Below are 17,366 nucleotides of genomic sequence, written 5' to 3'. Positions count from 1 at the left end.
TTGTATTTAAAATTATCTACCTCTTATACAAGTTTGGAGGTAGAATTTTAAAACTTCCAATCGTATTTGTGAATAAATTATAAATATAAACGGTGTTTTTTGGTAAATTTCAGGTCAAGGTCCGTTGACTTCGACGCTCCCCTGCCGTAAGCTGTTGTGGGTCCACTTATTATTGGAGCCCACATCAAGAGAAGGAAGGAGGTGGGACCCGCCGCTACTAGCTGAATCGAATCCAGCTTCTCTGCAGCTCTTTGTCGTTTTGCTTCCTCCGAAGTCTCTACGGACACTCTACCATTCTCTTTCTCCTTCTTCTTCTTCCCTTCGCCGTAGACAATCTGCAGCTTCGAGCCTGGGCTTCGCCGTCCTTATACATCTTGTCATCCAAACGGGTCGGCTGCTGAAGAGGGAAACGCGGTTGAAGCAGTAGCAGCAGCAGCAATGGCGGAGCTGCGGCACTCGGCTTCCATGGGCAGCCGAGCCTCGTCGTCTCCAGTGAAGCGGGATGAGGACTCCGTACCCCTCGTCTCCGGGCGCGACGACGACGGTGATGATGAGCTTAGGGATCTGGAGAAGGATAAACCCTTGTTCTTTCTCAGGGATAAGGAGCAGCATTCCAAGATCTTCTTGGCTTTTGTTTCTCTTTGCCTTCTCGTGGCGCTCTTCTGCCTTCCCGCTGTCTGGAAACGCCTGGTGATCACTCTTTCTTGTCCCCACCGCTCTCTAGTCTCACATTTTTTTTTTTGGTTTAATTTGGTTTTAATGGTTTTTAGAGGTCTCTTTGATCGTGATCTGTTAGTTGTATATCTCGTTGGTGCTTTAATTGGGTCTTTTTTTTTAATGGGATGGAGTTGTCCATATGTTTAGTTGGGTAAATGTTGAGATTTGCGTTCGTGATGGAAATTTGGGATTCACGATTTGAATGGAATGGAAGTGGTTCTCGTTGATTAGGGCTCACTCCCTAGAAATGGACGAGTGGTTAAACGGACTTTTACTACTGTCATTTAGTAGAGTAGTTGACGGCATCAGCTTCCAAATTGGACTACCACCAAAGTGCAGCAACCAGTCAGCTGTATTTGCATTGAAACTGATCACTAATCCTTTGAGATTGTGATGTGTGAGAAGTCCCGGCCAATGTTTAGAAGCTGCAGCCTTGGTATCCGGATCCGAGAGCCTTATTGAATTGCATGTTCCCTGCCATAAGAACTTAGACTAATATAAATAGGTGTTAGTTTTCTAAAATGAGCTCTGTTAATGATTGGAGGAAAACATGGATTTTTCTCTATGCAGACATTGGTGACTTTATGTCTCAGTGCATCTGTCAGACTTACTCTCTGTTTGAATCTCAAGTTAAGTGTTAACATTGAGATACTATAATTCATTTTGTAGTTTATTCTTTCTATTATTTCTCCAGTGTTACTGATTTGCATTTTTTCAATTGTAGAATGCCCCATACTTATGCACCAAAGAAGGAATTGTTCTCCGATGTCCATGGGTGAGCCTTTCTGAATGTTCTGATGCGTTATTTATGTTTTTCCTCTGATTATTTCCATGAAAATGGTGGCAAATGAGTTCATTTAGCTAATCATCACTTTCACCTCATATGATTTATCTTGAAATACTCAATAAGTTCCATTGTTATCTTAGGTAAAAGAGCCACCTTCTCTGTGGGAGAATCCATACTCTGCTACAACCTCATGGAGACCTTGTGCTGAGCGTCAAATGAGTGGGATTTCTGGTGAGCTTTTGTGATTGAACTTTCATTCATTTTGTAGACTTCCCTAGTAAAAATACACGGTTTATAATCTCTTTCCATTTATGGACTGTTTTTTATCTTCAAATTCATCTTGATATGCAGTTTCTTAAATGTAATCTAAGATGGCTTTGCTGAATCTTTTTATAATTATCATGTGAATCTGACATAAACTTCATCATGATTGATGAGATAACAATGGAAGTTTGGATGTATCAAAGTTTAGTTTAACAGATGTTGGAGTCTTCAAGCTCTAGGATCTTGTTGGCAGAAATGTTGCCTTAGGCAGTCTATTTCCATTGATTTTGACTCCAGTGCTCAAATATAATTACTAGTTTTATTTTTTAGATTATCCTATTAAATAGTCCACGGTGATTTTTCTTTTATTTTATTTGTGGTAGATCTTCCCCCAGAAAATGAAACAAATGGCTATGTTTTCATTCATGCTGAGGGTGGCTTAAATCAGCAGCGCATAGCTGTAAGTTTCTATGTTGCTTCCCTTTGCACATATTTCTACTTGCTTCTGATGCTATGCAGTTTCTAGAATATTTATTTTGAGATTGCTTCTGGTAGGTGTTATTTTCTTTGTGGTTAGTTTGAAACATTTGAGATATTTACTTGAGATGCTGAAGAATGAACTAGTTAAAACATTCTCAGATTTACTGCCAACTTCATCAATATACCCTACTAATGTAACCTTGAATCAGAAAGCCGGAACCAGATACATAATCTCTTAAAGTTCACTAATTTTATGGTTGAACACCAGCTTCATTGTGTTTTGTTGCTCAAGGGCTTTCCGATCATTGCAATTTGATCTGTCACATAGCTATTGTGGTGCATCTCTGGTGCAGATTTTGTATTCAAGCTCCTGAATTATTATCGCAAGAAGTGCCAGTACCTGGGATTGAGGATAGAAGTTGCATTTATAATTTTCCACTGACCACCCATTCTTCACTTTATTTAGTTCTATTCATCTGACATGATCAAACTTATCTAAGCTGACCAAACAAGTTGGTCTTGTTTGTTTCACTAAATCTCATAGTTTTCTCATGCAGATTATAAATGCTGTTGCTGTGGCAAAAATTATGAATGCTACCCTCATCTTGCCAGTGTTGAAGCAAGACCAGATCTGGAAGGACCAAACGTAAGATGTCTAAACTGATATTTTCTTTTCTGTTGACTTACTTTTTATTGTATGCTCACGTGTCAGTAAATATGTAGTTTCTGGTGATCATCATGACTGCATTTTGGTTGAGTAGTTTTTCACTGCTGCTGCTGATGACATGGTAATCTTTTTTAAAGTTTGTTCTTATGGCAGTGCAGTAATGAAGTGTCACTCTCTATGAAAATGTAACTATGATGTCTGTGATCAAGCATAGGAAATGTATAATCATTTTGAGTAATGAAGTTGGTTGTGTCACTGGATGTCCTAAAGGAAGTACCTATGACTTATTGCTATAATTTTCATCTCTTTCTTTGATGAAAGCACAGAAACAAGAAGGCCGTTTTTCTTTAAAAGTGACAGTATGGTTGACTAACAGACTGAAGAATTTAGCACCCTGTGTCAAGATCAAATTTGACATTCATCAACCTTTTCAAACACAGTCTTGACCAATTTGTCTCCCTGAGCAGGACCAAAACTATTTATCTTCTCTTTCTTATTTTATGTTTTTGCCCAAAGACTGGCATGAACAGGGATGACCTGTTACAATTATTCTTTGAATTTGGAACACTGCATTTTCTTATTAAACCAGCCAGAAAAATCAAAAGTTCAACAAAGGAAAAAATGAAAGACTGTAATCACGTGTAATGATCTGCCTGTTGCTACTTGATCTTAATGAGAGATTTAAGGTGAACATAAGACGTAAAATAATAATAATAGTGGTCCTCTTAAAACAAAAGAAATAGGAAGTTGAAACAAACTAAGGTAACTGCATTTTCTCATTAAACCAGCCAGACAAATTAAAAATTTCACAAAGGAAAAAAAAAAAAAGATTGTAATCATGTATAATGATCTGGCTGTTGCTACATGATGAGAGTTGATGTGGACATAAGAAGTGAAATAATAATAGAGATCCTCTTAAAAAAACAACAGATTTAGGAAGGATGGAACAAACCAAAGCTAGTGTCAAAAATGGCTTTTGATGGATATAGAAGAGTTTTGGAGATCCTGAGCATAAAGAACTGCGGACTGAAAATTCTGTAATAGTGAAGATGAAAAGAGTGGACTTTTTTAATTTACTACTTCCATTTCCATTAGGAGTGCCATGCATCTGAAATTTTGTTCTTTTCGTTGCTTCCCTGCCTAATGTTGTGACTTCTGCAGTCCATTCGGTACTCCTGAAAGCTGGGAAATTCTTAAGTTGGATATATCTGGTAGCTGTTGCTTTGGGCTTTTGGACAGAGTGAAATAGAAGGGCCTCTTTTACTAAAAAAACAAAGAGGACCTTGGAGAATTGATCTAGATCTAAAAGGTGGTGCAATGAAAAGAAACCAGTCATCACATATTCTATTGGGTTTGCAATTCTTTAAGTTTCAGTGTCTTCCTAGTTAGATAATGAGGGGTGGTAGGAGGGAGATCGTAGATCAGTTGATCTGAATGGATAGCTGAAGCTTAATTTTTATGGCATTTTTAAAGATAGCTTGTACCTTCAGCTGGAGGTTTTGTTCTCTTTGGCTGAGCTGGAAGTTTAGGCTGGTATATTCTGTGCCACTGGGTTTTAATGTTTCTGCTGAAGCAGAGCTCCAATTTCTCCTTTGTTGCTTTAGGCTCTTTGGCAATTCTATCCCTGGCCCCTGGTATTGCAAAGGGATCAGGTTGATAGCATCATTTGGTCTCCTAAAAGATGTGCTGCCTCCCCCTTGTCATGGAAATCCACTTCTTTTTTAGGACATTGAGGACTTGGAATTCATTCAGAAGATTGCAAAAAATACATTGCTGATTTGCTTGCCTGTTCTGAAAATCCCCTCCCAACTCAAATTTTTTGTGCTTTGTTTTCTCTTCTCCTTTTGGTTTCATGAAGTTCTATTTATTCTCAAGGAAAAAAATATAATAACTGATCTTGAAGAGTAACATTTGAGAAAGTGTTGAAATGAAATTTATGTGAATACATTTTCCTTTTTGCTACTTTACGTTTTTTATTCTTTGACTTGCACAATCTCTAAGGGTTTTGAAAATATGGTATTTTTTGAAAAGGGAATATATGATATTTCTTGATAAAAAACGCTTCTCCCCTTGTGATCCAATTTAAGGTTTATAGCTTCTGGAATCAGTAAATCCTGTGTGAATTTTTTTCAGTTACTTGTATCTTGCTCAAGTAGTTTTCATACTCGAGGTTGCGCAGATTTCTGATATAAAGTTTGGTGGCGATTTAGTCAAGTTTCTCGTCTGATTTCTTTTTTCTTTTTTCTGGCTGTATTATCCTCCTAAAATGTATTCAATGAGAAAGGCAATTATCTATTTCGTAGAGCCTATTCATGAGAATTTATTCAGCCATATAACTTGTTATCTTGTTTTTGCAGAAAATTTGAAGATATTTTTGATGTTGACTACTTTATTGACTATCTGAAGGATGATGTGCGCATTGTACGTGATATTCCAGACTGGTTTCCTGACAAAACTGAGTTGTTCTCAAGTATAAGGTTTACATTGTTTTATTTTTTTTTTGGTTGAAAGAAAACAAATTGCTGGGTGGATTTAAAGTCATTATCTTTTCCTACCTTCTATTTAGATCTGTTGTTCAAATATGTGGTTGGCCTTATAGAATTACTTTTCCTTTTATTCAGAATATTATTCATATGAAGCATATGACAGTGACACCTGCGTCAACTATTTTCATGTGGTAGTCATTTACCAAATTGGAACACATTTATGGCAGGCGTACTGTGAAAAACATCCCGAAGTATGCTTCGGCACAATTCTACATTGACAATGTGTTACCTCGCATCAAGGAAAAGAAGATAATGGCTCTAAAGCCCTTTGTTGATAGGCTTGGGTGCGTCATGCGTGACCAGATCTTTATGTTCCTACCACAATTATGATAACTTTTTTGCAATTTTATGCTCTGTTATGATTCTTGATTGCCTTCGGATTTAGTTACTAATGCTTGTTACTGCCATTTCAGGTATGATAATGTTCCTCCCGAAATTAACAGATTAAGGTGCAGGGTGAACTATCATGCTTTAAAATTCTTACCGGAGATTGAACAAATGGCTGATCAGCTTGCATCACGGATGAGGAACCGAACAGGCAGTTCAAATCCATACATGTAATACAATTTGGTTGGCTACAGATGATATAAACTCAACAATTTATATCATCTAATACCTGTTTTGAAATACTTGGCTTTTAAACAGGGCACTCCATTTGAGGTTCGAGAAAGGAATGGTCGGTTTGTCGTTCTGTGATTTCGTTGGAACTAGGGAGGAAAAAGCAATGATGGCAGCTTATAGGCAGAAGGAATGGCCTCGAAGATATAAGGTAAATAATGTAGCTCAAGTTTAGTTGAGAACCATCAGTTAAAAGATGACACGAGCTTTGGTTTGATTTTTCTCAATGAAGTAGGTCAGGGATATTAAGATATTCATATAAAAATTGACTGGTACTTGGAGTGCAGAATGGATCTCATCTATGGCAGCTGGCTCTACAAAAGCGAAAGGAAGGAAGGTGCCCCCTCGAACCTGGGGAAGTTGCAGTGATCCTTTGGGCAATGGGGTATCCAAAAGAGACTCAAATTTATGTGGCCTCAGGACAGGTTTATGGTGGACAGAACCGAATGGCACCTCTTAGGAATATGTTTCCCAACTTGGTAATCTCCCTTTCTTCTGTCTGTCCATATCTTTATTTTTTATTGCCGTGGCATAAATTGCTGCTCACTGATCTTGCCATCATTTGAAAGCCTATTATCTTCTTCTTTGTGATAATCTATTAAGACACTGACCTGTAGTATGTTGATGGTTTCATCCATGGCATGATATAGCCTCTTATCCTCCTTATTTGTGTACAGGTGACAAAAGAGGAGCTAGCAAGTAAAGAAGAGTTGAACCATTTCAGGAAGCACGTAACAAGCTTGGCAGCTCTTGATTTCCTTGTGTGCCTGGAGTCTGATGTGTTTGTCATGACCCATGGTGGGAACTTTGCCAAGCTTATAATCGGCGCTCGGCGGTACTTGGGTCACCGACAAAAATCCATAAAGCCGGACAAGGGGGTCATGGCTAAGTCATTTGGTGATCCATACATGGGGTGGGCGCCCTTTGTAGAGGATGTGGTTGTCAGCCACCAGACTCGAACAGGATTGCCGGAGGAGACGTTTCCTAACTACGATCTATGGGAGAACCCTCTCACTCCTTGTATGTGTAAAACTTGACATGTTAATAACACCAACTTTGTGTTTCTATATCATTCTTTTGACCTCTGTACAAACACCCTGCTTTCCCTTCAACAGATCGCAGTTTTTACACCAATGTGCAGATACTAGATCTTAGGGTGAAGTAAGAACACCCTGAAATGAACCGACTCACCAATCAGTTTCAACATTTGATTATGATGCTTGACAACGTTCAAACTAGAAACTGTAAATTAAAGATGTAAACGGGTGCAGGAAATATTACCCAAAGTTGGTTCAGTAGGAGGAGATGTTATATCCATTGCTTGTTCCTTCTATTTTCACTGAAGCCAAATTAGTGCTCGAACAATTTTATCTTTACGACTAGTTACAATATAATATGTATTGTAACTGTGGTTTCACTATTTTATGACCAAGAGGGTTATAGCTTAGCTAAATCGTTTCCATTTAGGAAGAAATGGGTTGAAACGAGTGGTTGTTGCCTTGTTGGATTTGTCTCTTTTTTTTTTCCCTGTTCTTTCCAGTCATCTGAGTCCTGGTGATCAGGGGTGGCGTATTACTGATATGTGCCGTCCATCGGCCAGGTAAAGATAAGAGCTGTTACAATTTGAGATGATCTCAAATTCTATCTTATCTCTATCATTATATACCCTGTATCAATCGATCCAGACAGTTCGAAGAACCAACTAAGTATTCGCCAATAAGCCCAATACTGTGCACAGACATTCAGGTCCTCAAAATATATACGGAGAATCCCTTCACCATCACTGCTAGTGATACGTGATTATAAACTGAAGAACTGTTCTGTTTTCGTCTGCGGTCATTCCACCAGAAGTCCATGACAAAGTGATCCCTTGTTCTTCAACGGTGAGTAGTGGCAACTGGTTACCTTTTTCAAGAACCAAATGGTAAAATCGATTCCAAAAGAGAAATACTTTTGAGTCCAGTTATACCAATTACGATTTTACTAGGTTGCAGGACAGGTGTTTTATCTCCACAATTAGTCGCAGTAAATCCGCCATTGCTTGGACATCGATGCGTGTCGTACCCTGCAGTTGGACCCACATGTCTCGGGCATCTGGGTCTTCGTTTTGCAATCTCGTAAAAAATTGGCGGTAAATGCGCTCACCCTTTGTTTATGGTCAACTATCAGGATTCGGATGAAAGGGTCGCTGGGTAACTGCCTCCTGCAGCATTCAGTACCAGACAGCCACCGTTAACGTCAAACGCTGACAAGATGCTAGGATCGTCGGTAACGCCGTTATCGGCACTTTTCGTCGTTTGCCTTCCCTTTCAGAAACCGTGCACCACTAAGCTCAGTCTATTTAGAAGCAGACTGTTTTGTTAACTGCTCAAGACAAGAGGCCATGGGAGTTTTTACTCGGAGCTTCATCTTCTTCTTTGGGTCTCTCTTTATTGGGTGACTACTGCTATTCCGTCTCTACTTCATCCCATTGTCATTTTATTGCTTTTGCTTTCATTTTTATGCTGCTAGTCTGTCATATGCATGGATGCTTGGGTTTTTTACTGGTTGGAGCTTGATGAGTTTTGGTTTCCTTTGAATGAGATACACCTGGGTAGAGTATGTATCTTTGGGTTTGATTTGTCAGGTTAATGTGTTTATAAAAGATTATTAAGTAGAGAATTTTTGCAAGTTGTGTGGACTAGGCCATCCATACACTTCCCTTTTTCTCTGGGCTGCAATGTTTTGCTGGACCTTTTTTGTGTCCCACTATAATGTCCTTTTGATCAATGATGATGGCGGCGAGATTTGTCTTATGACCTTTGTTTCTTTTTTTACACGAGTAGTTTTATTCTGTTTCATCCATTTCCTGAAATATCTGTTCCCCTCTGTGGGTGCATGAGTTTGTTTTTGAGAAATGGTTTTATTGATGACTAGAACAAATGCGATTCAGGGTTTCTTTGATAGCCGGGCAAGATAATGCCGGACAGCCACCTCGGGGTTGGAATTCTTATGATTCTTTTTCATGGATAATCTCTGAAGAAGAATTCTTACAAAATGCAGAAATTGTCTCCAAGACACTGCTCCCTCATGGATATGAGGTGAGGGGAAATTAGAAATTTAATGGAACTTCGATTTATTTGTTGTGAAAGATTACTATTGACTATGTGTGGTAATTCTCATGTCAGTATGTCGTGGTGGACTTCCTCTGGTATAGGAGGAAGATACCAGGTGCATACACAGATTCATCTGGAGATGATGTCGTTGATGAATGGGGGAGGCCAATTCCTGATCCTGGAAGGTGGCCTTCTTCAGGAGATGGTAAAGGGTTCACTGAAATAGCCCAGAAAGTCCATGGAATGGGCCTGAAGTTTGGAATACATGTTATGCGAGGAATAAGTGCTCAAGCAGTCAATGCTAGCACACCCATTTTAGACACCCGAACGGTAATTCTCCATCTTCATTTGACTGAACATATTTCTTTTTCAAAATGTTGTGTAACTGGAAAGGGATGACATGGTGTGTTATTGGCTCATTATCCATTGGCAAAATGACTGATATCAGAGGCAGTGCCTGGTAGATGGTGTCAGTTAGTTTAAATCATTGATGTGGGTGCTATTCAGATCATTGGACAAAATGCAGTATTCACATATTTCCTTAAAATTCATGTCTTATGTAAGGGAGAATCAATTGATAAGATGTGTCCTGCTAGTATTCATTTTACATACTATCTTGTCAAAATGGTAAACACTGTGTTGCTCTATTTTAATTTTCATTTTTTAGGAAATCATTGTGTTGCTACTATCATACTTAATGGTTAGTAAGTTAAAAAAAAAGGTTAATTCTGGCTTGGTTATTCATTTTGTGTTTTGTTTTTTTCAATATTTTCCTTGGTAAAGTTGGATCAAACTCGTAACATGCATCTTTGCAAATGACAAGCTTTATTTAAACATGTTGAGTGTTCTGTTTGTTCCCTTTTTTCATCTTGAAACTTTATCTGTGATCGATATTTGATAGGGTCGAGCCTATGAGGAGTCTGGTCACACTTGGACTGCAAAAGATATTGGAATGACGGAGAGAGCATGTGCATGGATGCCACATGGTTTCATGAGTGTCAACACTCAGTCAGGAGCTGGAGAAGCTTTTCTGAGGTCACTCTATCAACAGTATGCTGAATGGGGTGTTGACTTTGGTAATTTGGTCATACTTGATGTCCTCATCTCTAAGATAAGGCTATGATTATTTATCTGCAACTCAAGAACCTATCCTCTTTTTTCTTTTCCAGTGAAGCATGACTGCATTTTTGGAGATGATTTAGATGTGAAAGAGATAAGTATTGTTTCAGAGGTATTCCGAAGGACCAACAAGCTTACAAGAGTTGTTTTCTTTTGCCACTATAGATAAATGGAAGGTGCTCAACGATCCATGAATTTTTTTCTGTAGGTTTTGGAAGAGCTTCACCGACCTATTATTTATTCACTTTCTCCGGGAACCAGCGCTGCACCAGTTATGGCCAAGGAGATAACTAATTTTGTGAACATGTACCGTGTTACAGCAGATGATTGGGACACATGGGAAGATGTTGAATCTCATTTTAATGTGGCAAGGCATGGTTTTTCTGTTTCTTGAGTAAAAATTATTTGATGCTTCAAATGCTTCTTTCTACCTGGTAAGTTGGTCTTGGGTTCCTATTGTTATTCATACATGTGCCATAGTTGCTTTGTGCAGGGATTTTGCTGCTTCTAATTTAATTGGAGCGAAGGGGCTGAAAGGGAAATCATGGCCTGACTTAGATATGCTGCCATTGGGATGGCTAACTGATCCAAGTAATGCTTGGAGTACTCTATTAAGAAGATACCCGTTTTCTTTCTAGCCAGAGAAATTATCTGTTCAGGAATTCCTTTTTGTTTAAAAAAATCTGAAAGCATCTATTTAGGAACTTCCAACATATTTTGAAAGAGACTCAGTTGTAATCTCAAGCATCTTAGAATTGGTTTTCTGGAAAACCTAAGCTATTGAGAAGGAATCAAACTTGATATGCGTACGGATAGCTGTTAATATATATGCCTACATGTATATATAATAATTAAATAATAATAATAATAAAATCTATGAAAATCTTGGTATTGATCTATGTAAATTATGATTACAACCAACAGGCTTCTCTTGAAGTAAGCTCAGAAATAGAAAGTATGTGCTTGCCTGAGAAAACCATAGGAAAAGAGTAAATAGAATGTAACTCAGTCTGTTGCCAAACTCATCCTTTGATACTGTTCACTGTTTTTCAAATATTGCTGAGCACTTCATTGACCTGAGTTTTTCTGATGTTTTTGTCCAAAACAGGTGTAAATGAGGGTCCACACAGAAACTGTAGACTCACTCCTGATGAGCAAAAAACTCAGGTACACGTTTTCTACTTGTTTTTTCAATTATCGATTTTTAAAATCTGTGAAGGGACTGTAAATATTGTTTTCCTTCTCAGATAACCTTGTGGTCCATTGCCAAGTCGCCCCTCATGTTTGGAGGAGATCTTAGACATATTGACCAAAACACGCTTAATCTTATAACACATCCTGTCCTGTTGGAAGTAAACTCTTTCAGTGCAAATAACAAGGAGGTACTTGTCATTTGGTTGTCTCAACTTTTCATTGCAATTCTCTTCATTTATAATATCCTAAAGTGACTGTTTTTAAGGATCAATTATCAGTATCGTCATTAGCATTAATAAATGGCAGAGCTGCTTCCTGGTGAAATTTTGGTCCTTATTTTTGCTGTTTAAAAGAAAAAAAATTATTTAAAAATTTAATTAGAAGAATGGGCATAAAATTGCTTTGTGCTTCAAAAACTGTATCCAGACAAGCTTCCGGTACAAGTAGCCATTATTGGACCTCTACAAGCAAGAATGGTATGAATTGACTGCCTGAATCCCCAATAAAATTAATTTTGAAATATAGAACCACACTTCTATCTTCTCTCTCGATGGTGGCTTCATTGGTGGTTGCCTGTCACCACTGGACAAGAAAATGGCAGAAAAGAGAGAAATGATGAAAAAAGGGAAAAAAAAGGAAGGAATAAAAAACAAGGAGGACTGGTCTATGTTGCTCCCAACATAAAATCAATAAGAGAGAAAAAAAAGAAGAAGAAAGGAGTCTATGGAAATTTCACTGTTCTAGACAATGGAGAGTTGTTTTCCTGCTTATTGATGGGGAAAGGCCAGTAGACAGTAAGTCTTGGCTCTTTTTTTATTTTGGGAACTATGTCATGTGCTTTATTCAAATAAAAAAGAAAGTGATCCTCACATGGGAATAGGCCTAAACTAATCCTATTTTACTCATGCATTTATGATATGATATTGTTTTAGTTTCTGGTTCTTATTTGATTTTGGAAACAATGTCATGGCCCTTTATTTGAATAAAAAAGAAGTGATCCTGATTTAGGAATGGGCTAAACTAAGTTCTATTTTATACAAATATAATTTTTTTTCTTTTCTCATGCGTTTATAGTATGTTCTTGTTTTAGTTTCCTTACGTCAAGGCAGTTAAAGATTTCGAGAGAAGTAACTGCATTCTCACCAAGAACTGGGGAAGTTTCAAGAATGTGACTATGCCAGATAAAATAAAACTGGCAGTTACTAGTTGCAAGGAACACTACGCAAAAGGTTGGATTCTGAAAATGAGCAACCAAAAGTTGGATCAACTTTGTTGGAGAGAGAGCCTGGGGCAAAACAACTGGAAACCATTTTGCCTGTACAAAAGAAGATCACATGTAGCATTGTAAGGACTTGTTTTTTGCCTTCTAATAGTTGAGAACATATGATAGGCTCGAAGTTTTTCTCGTATGATTTATATTCAAATTTGCTTGCACGCTTAGCTAGAACCAGAATATAGCTGCCCTCATGATGGGTTAAATTGTCCCAGGATATTTTCTTGACTGGATTTTTTATTTGAAAGAGAAGAAAATTTCTGGGACAATTAACTTTTCATTTTGTCTAATACACTTGTATAGTTGTTTCATTGACAATGAGTAAGATAGTGGCTTCTATTCAACTTGTTAACATTCATAGTTGATGGGGCATGTCTCACTTCTGGAGTTACTATATTTGCCATTATTATGCTGTAGCCTATTACGATTATCATATGAAAGGTATACTTGCTGCTACTGTCAGTCAATTTCATCTTTATCGTGTAGGAATGAAAACCTTATGCGGAAACAGCAATATGAGGGGAAATTCCATTTGGTAGCAATGGAAAAAATGAAGTACTGTTTGGATGCTTCTACATACAGAAAATTTTCTTTACAGAAGTCTAGAACAAATCATCTATCTCCATGCAAATGGGATGTGAAACAGGTTTTTGTTTGACTTGTTGCATTAGAACTAACAAATTCCTGCATAGTGTTGGTTTTACTTGGCATTTGACAAACCTATTTATTGGCAGATGTGGGACCTAAACTCTAATGGAACACTAGTGAGTAGCTATTCTGGTCTATGTGCGACTGTGAAGATGGTGAAAAGTGAGATAGAAGTAATTGTATACCTGTTTAAAGGTTTAGCTTTGAGTAAAATTTTCTTGTAATGATTGGTTATTACTTCTGTAGATAACGCAAACGTTGGCGGAGTGCGCTCATGGGTAGCAACAGGAAGGAAAGGTCTGATTCATCAACCAAGTGGTCATCTCTTTCCAAAACACCCTTCATTCAGTTTTTAATGGAATGGAATAACTGTTTTTAAAAAAAAAAAAATTATCAACTATTTTCTTGAACTTGGTAGACTACTATCTTCTCTTGTTCTTTCCTCATTTACCTAGAAGATGATTCTTATTTGTTTCCATCTTTTCTTGACAGGAGAAATATATGTTTCATTTTTCAACCTGGATGCTATGAAAACAGTAATCTCAGCAAATATCGCGGACTTAACCAAGTCAGTGCCCAGTGACTACGTGAGAAAAGATTCATGCAAGTGTACAGAAGTTTGGAGTGCAGAAGACTTGGGCACGGTAAAGCAGTTGTCAATGGAAGTAGCAGGACATGGTTGTGCACTATTTGTCTTGAACTGTCAGTAGACAAAATGGGAGAAAACACATCGCACGAAAGCTGCTTGTAGAACCAGTCCTATAGTTTATGAGGAATTTGTAGAACCAGTCCTATAGTCTATGAGGAAAAGTCATCACACGTATCATGTAGTTACAGATGTTTTGGAAATAAGATATCGTTACCGAAAGTGTTTATCAAGAGATGGTTTTTCACCTCTCACAAGTTTCCTCCCAAGGAGTAAAAACATTTTTGTGCAAAATGTTAGAAATTAAACGTCCTAATTCAATATTAATAAGAGTAATAATAATCGTAAAAAAAAAATCAAACACAAAAACATTAGATTTATTTAAGTTTGCTTCAACGTCAAATTGTGTTCTATCTTTTGCTGTTGTAATAATTCACTATGATGATGAAATAGTTTATAAGATAAATTGTACACACTAAGTGTTTTTCTCTAACCTCTCTCTACAACAATTCATGATCGTTGATGATAACCCTAATAATAATACCCCCAAATATAAAGAGAAAACTAAGACAACCAAAATACAAATGTGAAATCTCCAAACTAACTTTAACGTTACAACAGTCAATATATCGTGGACCTTTCAAGGGTTCTACCTCCTTCCAACTCTACATAAAGCATTAATTACACTTCACAACTTAACACAGAAATGTTCAAATCATTTTTTTCCATAGCACGAATGCATTTTTTCTGAGATATTCCCAAGAGCAAGGAGGGAGGAGGGAGTTAAATGGGTTTCAATCATATTCCCGATATTTACGTATTGAATGACATGATTGGATTTCAATCGAGTGACACAATATCGATACAATTATATCAGTTCTTAATATTTTTAATTGTCTACTTACTCGTTAAGTGCTTCATATGGCATCCATATGTAAAATATATAAGCTTATTATATTAAATTTTTGGGGTCTTGATTCAATACCCTTGTGTAAAAATAAACAAATGACTTTACCCCATTTGGGTGCTCTAAAAGATATAACTTCAGCTAATTGTGTGCAATTAATTCTAATATCCTAAATGAATAGATAGTTGTCAACAAAATTAAATTATATACACTCATTTTTAGTAGAAAAGAGTGGATTCTATTCTCCTTAATATTTGAGTCTGCTAAGCTTACTTTTAGAGGTCTTAATTTTTGTTTATTTATTCATGCATCCTTCTTCCTAGTTGTTTTATCAAGTAATGAGATAATTGTAGCCATTAGAAGCTAAGGTAATTAAACTATTGGATTTGGTGTTAAAATGTCTATAGTCATTTTTTATTTGAAAAAATAACTCAAACTACTTTTGTAAGTGGATGTTTATTTTGAGAGAGAGAGAGAGAGAGAGAGATGCCACATTAGGAAAACAAAATGAAAGAAAAATACAATCTCTAGTCATGAAGCTAAGTTAAATATATAAACACCTGATTAGATTGAATACAATACAGTCTCTACTGTTTAAGAGATCTCTAGTCATGAAGAGTAGACCCTTTCAAAACTTCTGATTTCCAATATGGAAGTCAAAGTATCTGTCATATCCAGAAATCCAAATTGTGAGAGAAGAACAATCTCAATTTGCTCCAGAACCTAACCCCTAATTGACATTGATTGATAGTTCAGATCAAGACTTGTAAACACACAGGTGAGAATGAAATGCAGCTCACATCATTCATAGTGCATTGCAGCTGCTGAAAGAAGAGCACTTTCTCTTTCCCTTCACCCTCTTTTGATAAAGCTGTACATCCTAATCAACTTCTAAGCCATTTCACTTAAAATAAGGGAACATCTCTGTTAACCAAATGAACAAAATTATTACAAACCCACTACCCAAATGAAAATGTTTTATCAGTTTATCATATCTGATTTTAAGGATTCCAAGATAGCACTTGATATCGATATGGAACCTGTGTTTTATATCAAATTAGAGGTATAGCTTTGATGAACATAAAATTCATTGAAACAAAGTAATCATGCACCCATCAAATAAGTCATTTGTGAACATTAGAGTTAATGCAAAAAATATAAAGAAGTGGCAATTTTGTGGCTGCTTTATCTCAGGGATCCAAACCCCATATCATATCTCTAATGTTTTTACCTTTGAGAGAAGACATATTTATTCATTTCTGCAAAATAGGTTGAAACATTTTGACCTACATCAAACCATTGCATCATGACTGAGGTCAGAACATCCGAGAAGAACAGATCTAACAAAAAGCTTCACCTCTAATGATTGGACCCGTCTTCTTCTCCTTGATGCAAGGAGAGAAGATTCATCCAAATCAATAACATTTTTTAATACAGAATCCATTTCTCCAACATCAGAATCAAAACCCGCTTCCAAACTGAATCACTATCTACTAAAAAAATACTTACTTCCACTGTCAAAGCTCAGCCAACCAAGGAAGACCCTTCAAAAGATCCAGACCCACTACACATTAAAGACATAGCCGCCGCCATATAAAAAAGAGTGAGTGGGGCAACAGCTCACAGGTGATGGTTTAAAAACCCGGAATAACCTCTGAAATCGACAAGAAAGCGTAATATGGTAGGATTTCCGAAATCTTCAAGAATTGTATTTAGACAGAAAAGGTCCAAATGAAGTTGGTAAGAAAGCTGAAACCTAGAAACGGCTTCTTCCTCAATCGAGGGGAGGGAAAGAAATCAGAAGAGGGAAAAACCAATAAAAAGAAACACATCTTATGATCGTCTTCTTAGTTGTCGCATTCTGACCTCGAATGTGTTTCTTGTCTCGACGCCAGTAGCACGATTAAGGACGCGGCGGCCGCCGCCGCCGCCGCCGTGCGTTCTCCGCGTGTGTCCCAATCTTGAAATAATACGTATGATGAATGCAGTATGAAAGATCTCAAAATCTGAGCCATATTTAAATTAATAAACCATACAAATTAAATAGAATCATATTTAAAATAATTGAATAAATTCTCATCCACTCTATTGGGAGAAAAATTATTGTGACCACCAAAAATGTTTCCTTTCTATCCACCCTAACCGTGCTCTCAAAGGACACTCGCTCTTAAGTCACTAACCCTAGACCTCACAATCCAAAAGCTTTACATGAAAGTCCCAAAAAACAGAGTCATGGCTACCATGGGACCCCACCGCCAATGAGGCCTCCTTCTTTCTGCTCTTTTCAATTTTCCTGCCAAAAAAAAAGTCTGACCAATCAACCTCCTTTTGCCTCGAATCTGGCTTAAAAAAATTTGCAGCGGGATTGCCCGCTACTTGTCCTCTCTCCCTCCCCCCCTTCTGCT

At 37.3% G+C, this 17,366-nt stretch overlaps 2 protein-coding genes across 3 annotated transcripts; both read left to right on the top strand.

Annotated features, from left to right (window-relative positions):
* The first annotated feature begins 314 nt into the window (after positions 1 to 314).
* On the top strand, positions 315 to 7,172 carry LOC137940219 (protein PECTIC ARABINOGALACTAN SYNTHESIS-RELATED-like). Its single transcript, XM_068785561.1, has 11 exons — positions 315 to 690; positions 1,442 to 1,492; positions 1,645 to 1,735; positions 2,152 to 2,228; positions 2,806 to 2,894; positions 5,273 to 5,392; positions 5,629 to 5,745; positions 5,875 to 6,018; positions 6,107 to 6,230; positions 6,367 to 6,558; positions 6,757 to 7,172. Exons 1-11 carry the CDS (start codon positions 439 to 441, stop codon positions 7,114 to 7,116), a joined length of 1,617 nt encoding a protein of 538 aa, XP_068641662.1. The 5' UTR covers positions 315 to 438; the 3' UTR covers positions 7,117 to 7,172.
* Positions 7,173 to 7,894: 722 nt separating this feature from the next.
* Positions 7,895 to 14,311, top strand: LOC137953910 (uncharacterized). Of its 2 annotated transcripts, none has more exons than XM_068801471.1 (15): positions 7,895 to 7,962; positions 8,249 to 8,500; positions 9,012 to 9,159; positions 9,247 to 9,504; positions 10,076 to 10,250; positions 10,344 to 10,405; positions 10,502 to 10,665; positions 10,787 to 10,884; positions 11,402 to 11,460; positions 11,541 to 11,675; positions 12,578 to 12,831; positions 13,247 to 13,406; positions 13,495 to 13,570; positions 13,655 to 13,705; positions 13,901 to 14,311. In XM_068801471.1, exons 2-15 carry the CDS (start codon positions 8,463 to 8,465, stop codon positions 14,116 to 14,118), a joined length of 1,896 nt encoding a protein of 631 aa, XP_068657572.1. In that variant the 5' UTR covers positions 7,895 to 7,962; positions 8,249 to 8,462; the 3' UTR covers positions 14,119 to 14,311. The 2 variants fall into 2 exon arrangements, with proteins under 2 accessions (XP_068657572.1, XP_068657564.1); XM_068801463.1 differs by having other exon boundaries at positions 8,249 to 8,515.
* The last annotated feature ends 3,055 nt before the right edge of the window (positions 14,312 to 17,366 follow it).

Source organism: Aristolochia californica, unplaced genomic scaffold, assembly GCF_029961685.1.
Source record: "Aristolochia californica isolate CCGP_79_NKW_82.1479 unplaced genomic scaffold, dmAriCali1.0.hap1 SCAF_1, whole genome shotgun sequence".
NCBI classification, from domain to species: Eukaryota; Viridiplantae; Streptophyta; class Magnoliopsida; order Piperales; family Aristolochiaceae; genus Aristolochia; species Aristolochia californica.
This window is presented reverse-complemented; position numbering and strand designations above follow the sequence as displayed.

Excerpts from the sequence above, each read along its gene's own strand:
- LOC137940219 (XM_068785561.1), top strand. The coding sequence starts at position 439 with ATGGCGGAGCTGCGGCACTCGGCTTCCATGGGCAGCCGAGCCTCGTCG. Across the intron at positions 5,393-5,628 it reads GAGTTGTTCTCAAGTATAAG|GCGTACTGTGAAAAACATCC; the intron begins GTTTACATTGTT and ends CATTTATGGCAG. Across the intron at positions 6,019-6,106 it reads GGCAGTTCAAATCCATACAT|GGCACTCCATTTGAGGTTCG; the intron begins GTAATACAATTT and ends GCTTTTAAACAG.
- LOC137953910 (XM_068801463.1), top strand. The coding sequence starts at position 8,463 with ATGGGAGTTTTTACTCGGAGCTTCATCTTCTTCTTTGGGTCTCTCTTT. Across the intron at positions 10,406-10,501 it reads AGATAAGTATTGTTTCAGAG|GTTTTGGAAGAGCTTCACCG; the intron begins GTATTCCGAAGG and ends TTTTTTCTGTAG. Across the intron at positions 13,407-13,494 it reads GCAAATGGGATGTGAAACAG|ATGTGGGACCTAAACTCTAA; the intron begins GTTTTTGTTTGA and ends ATTTATTGGCAG.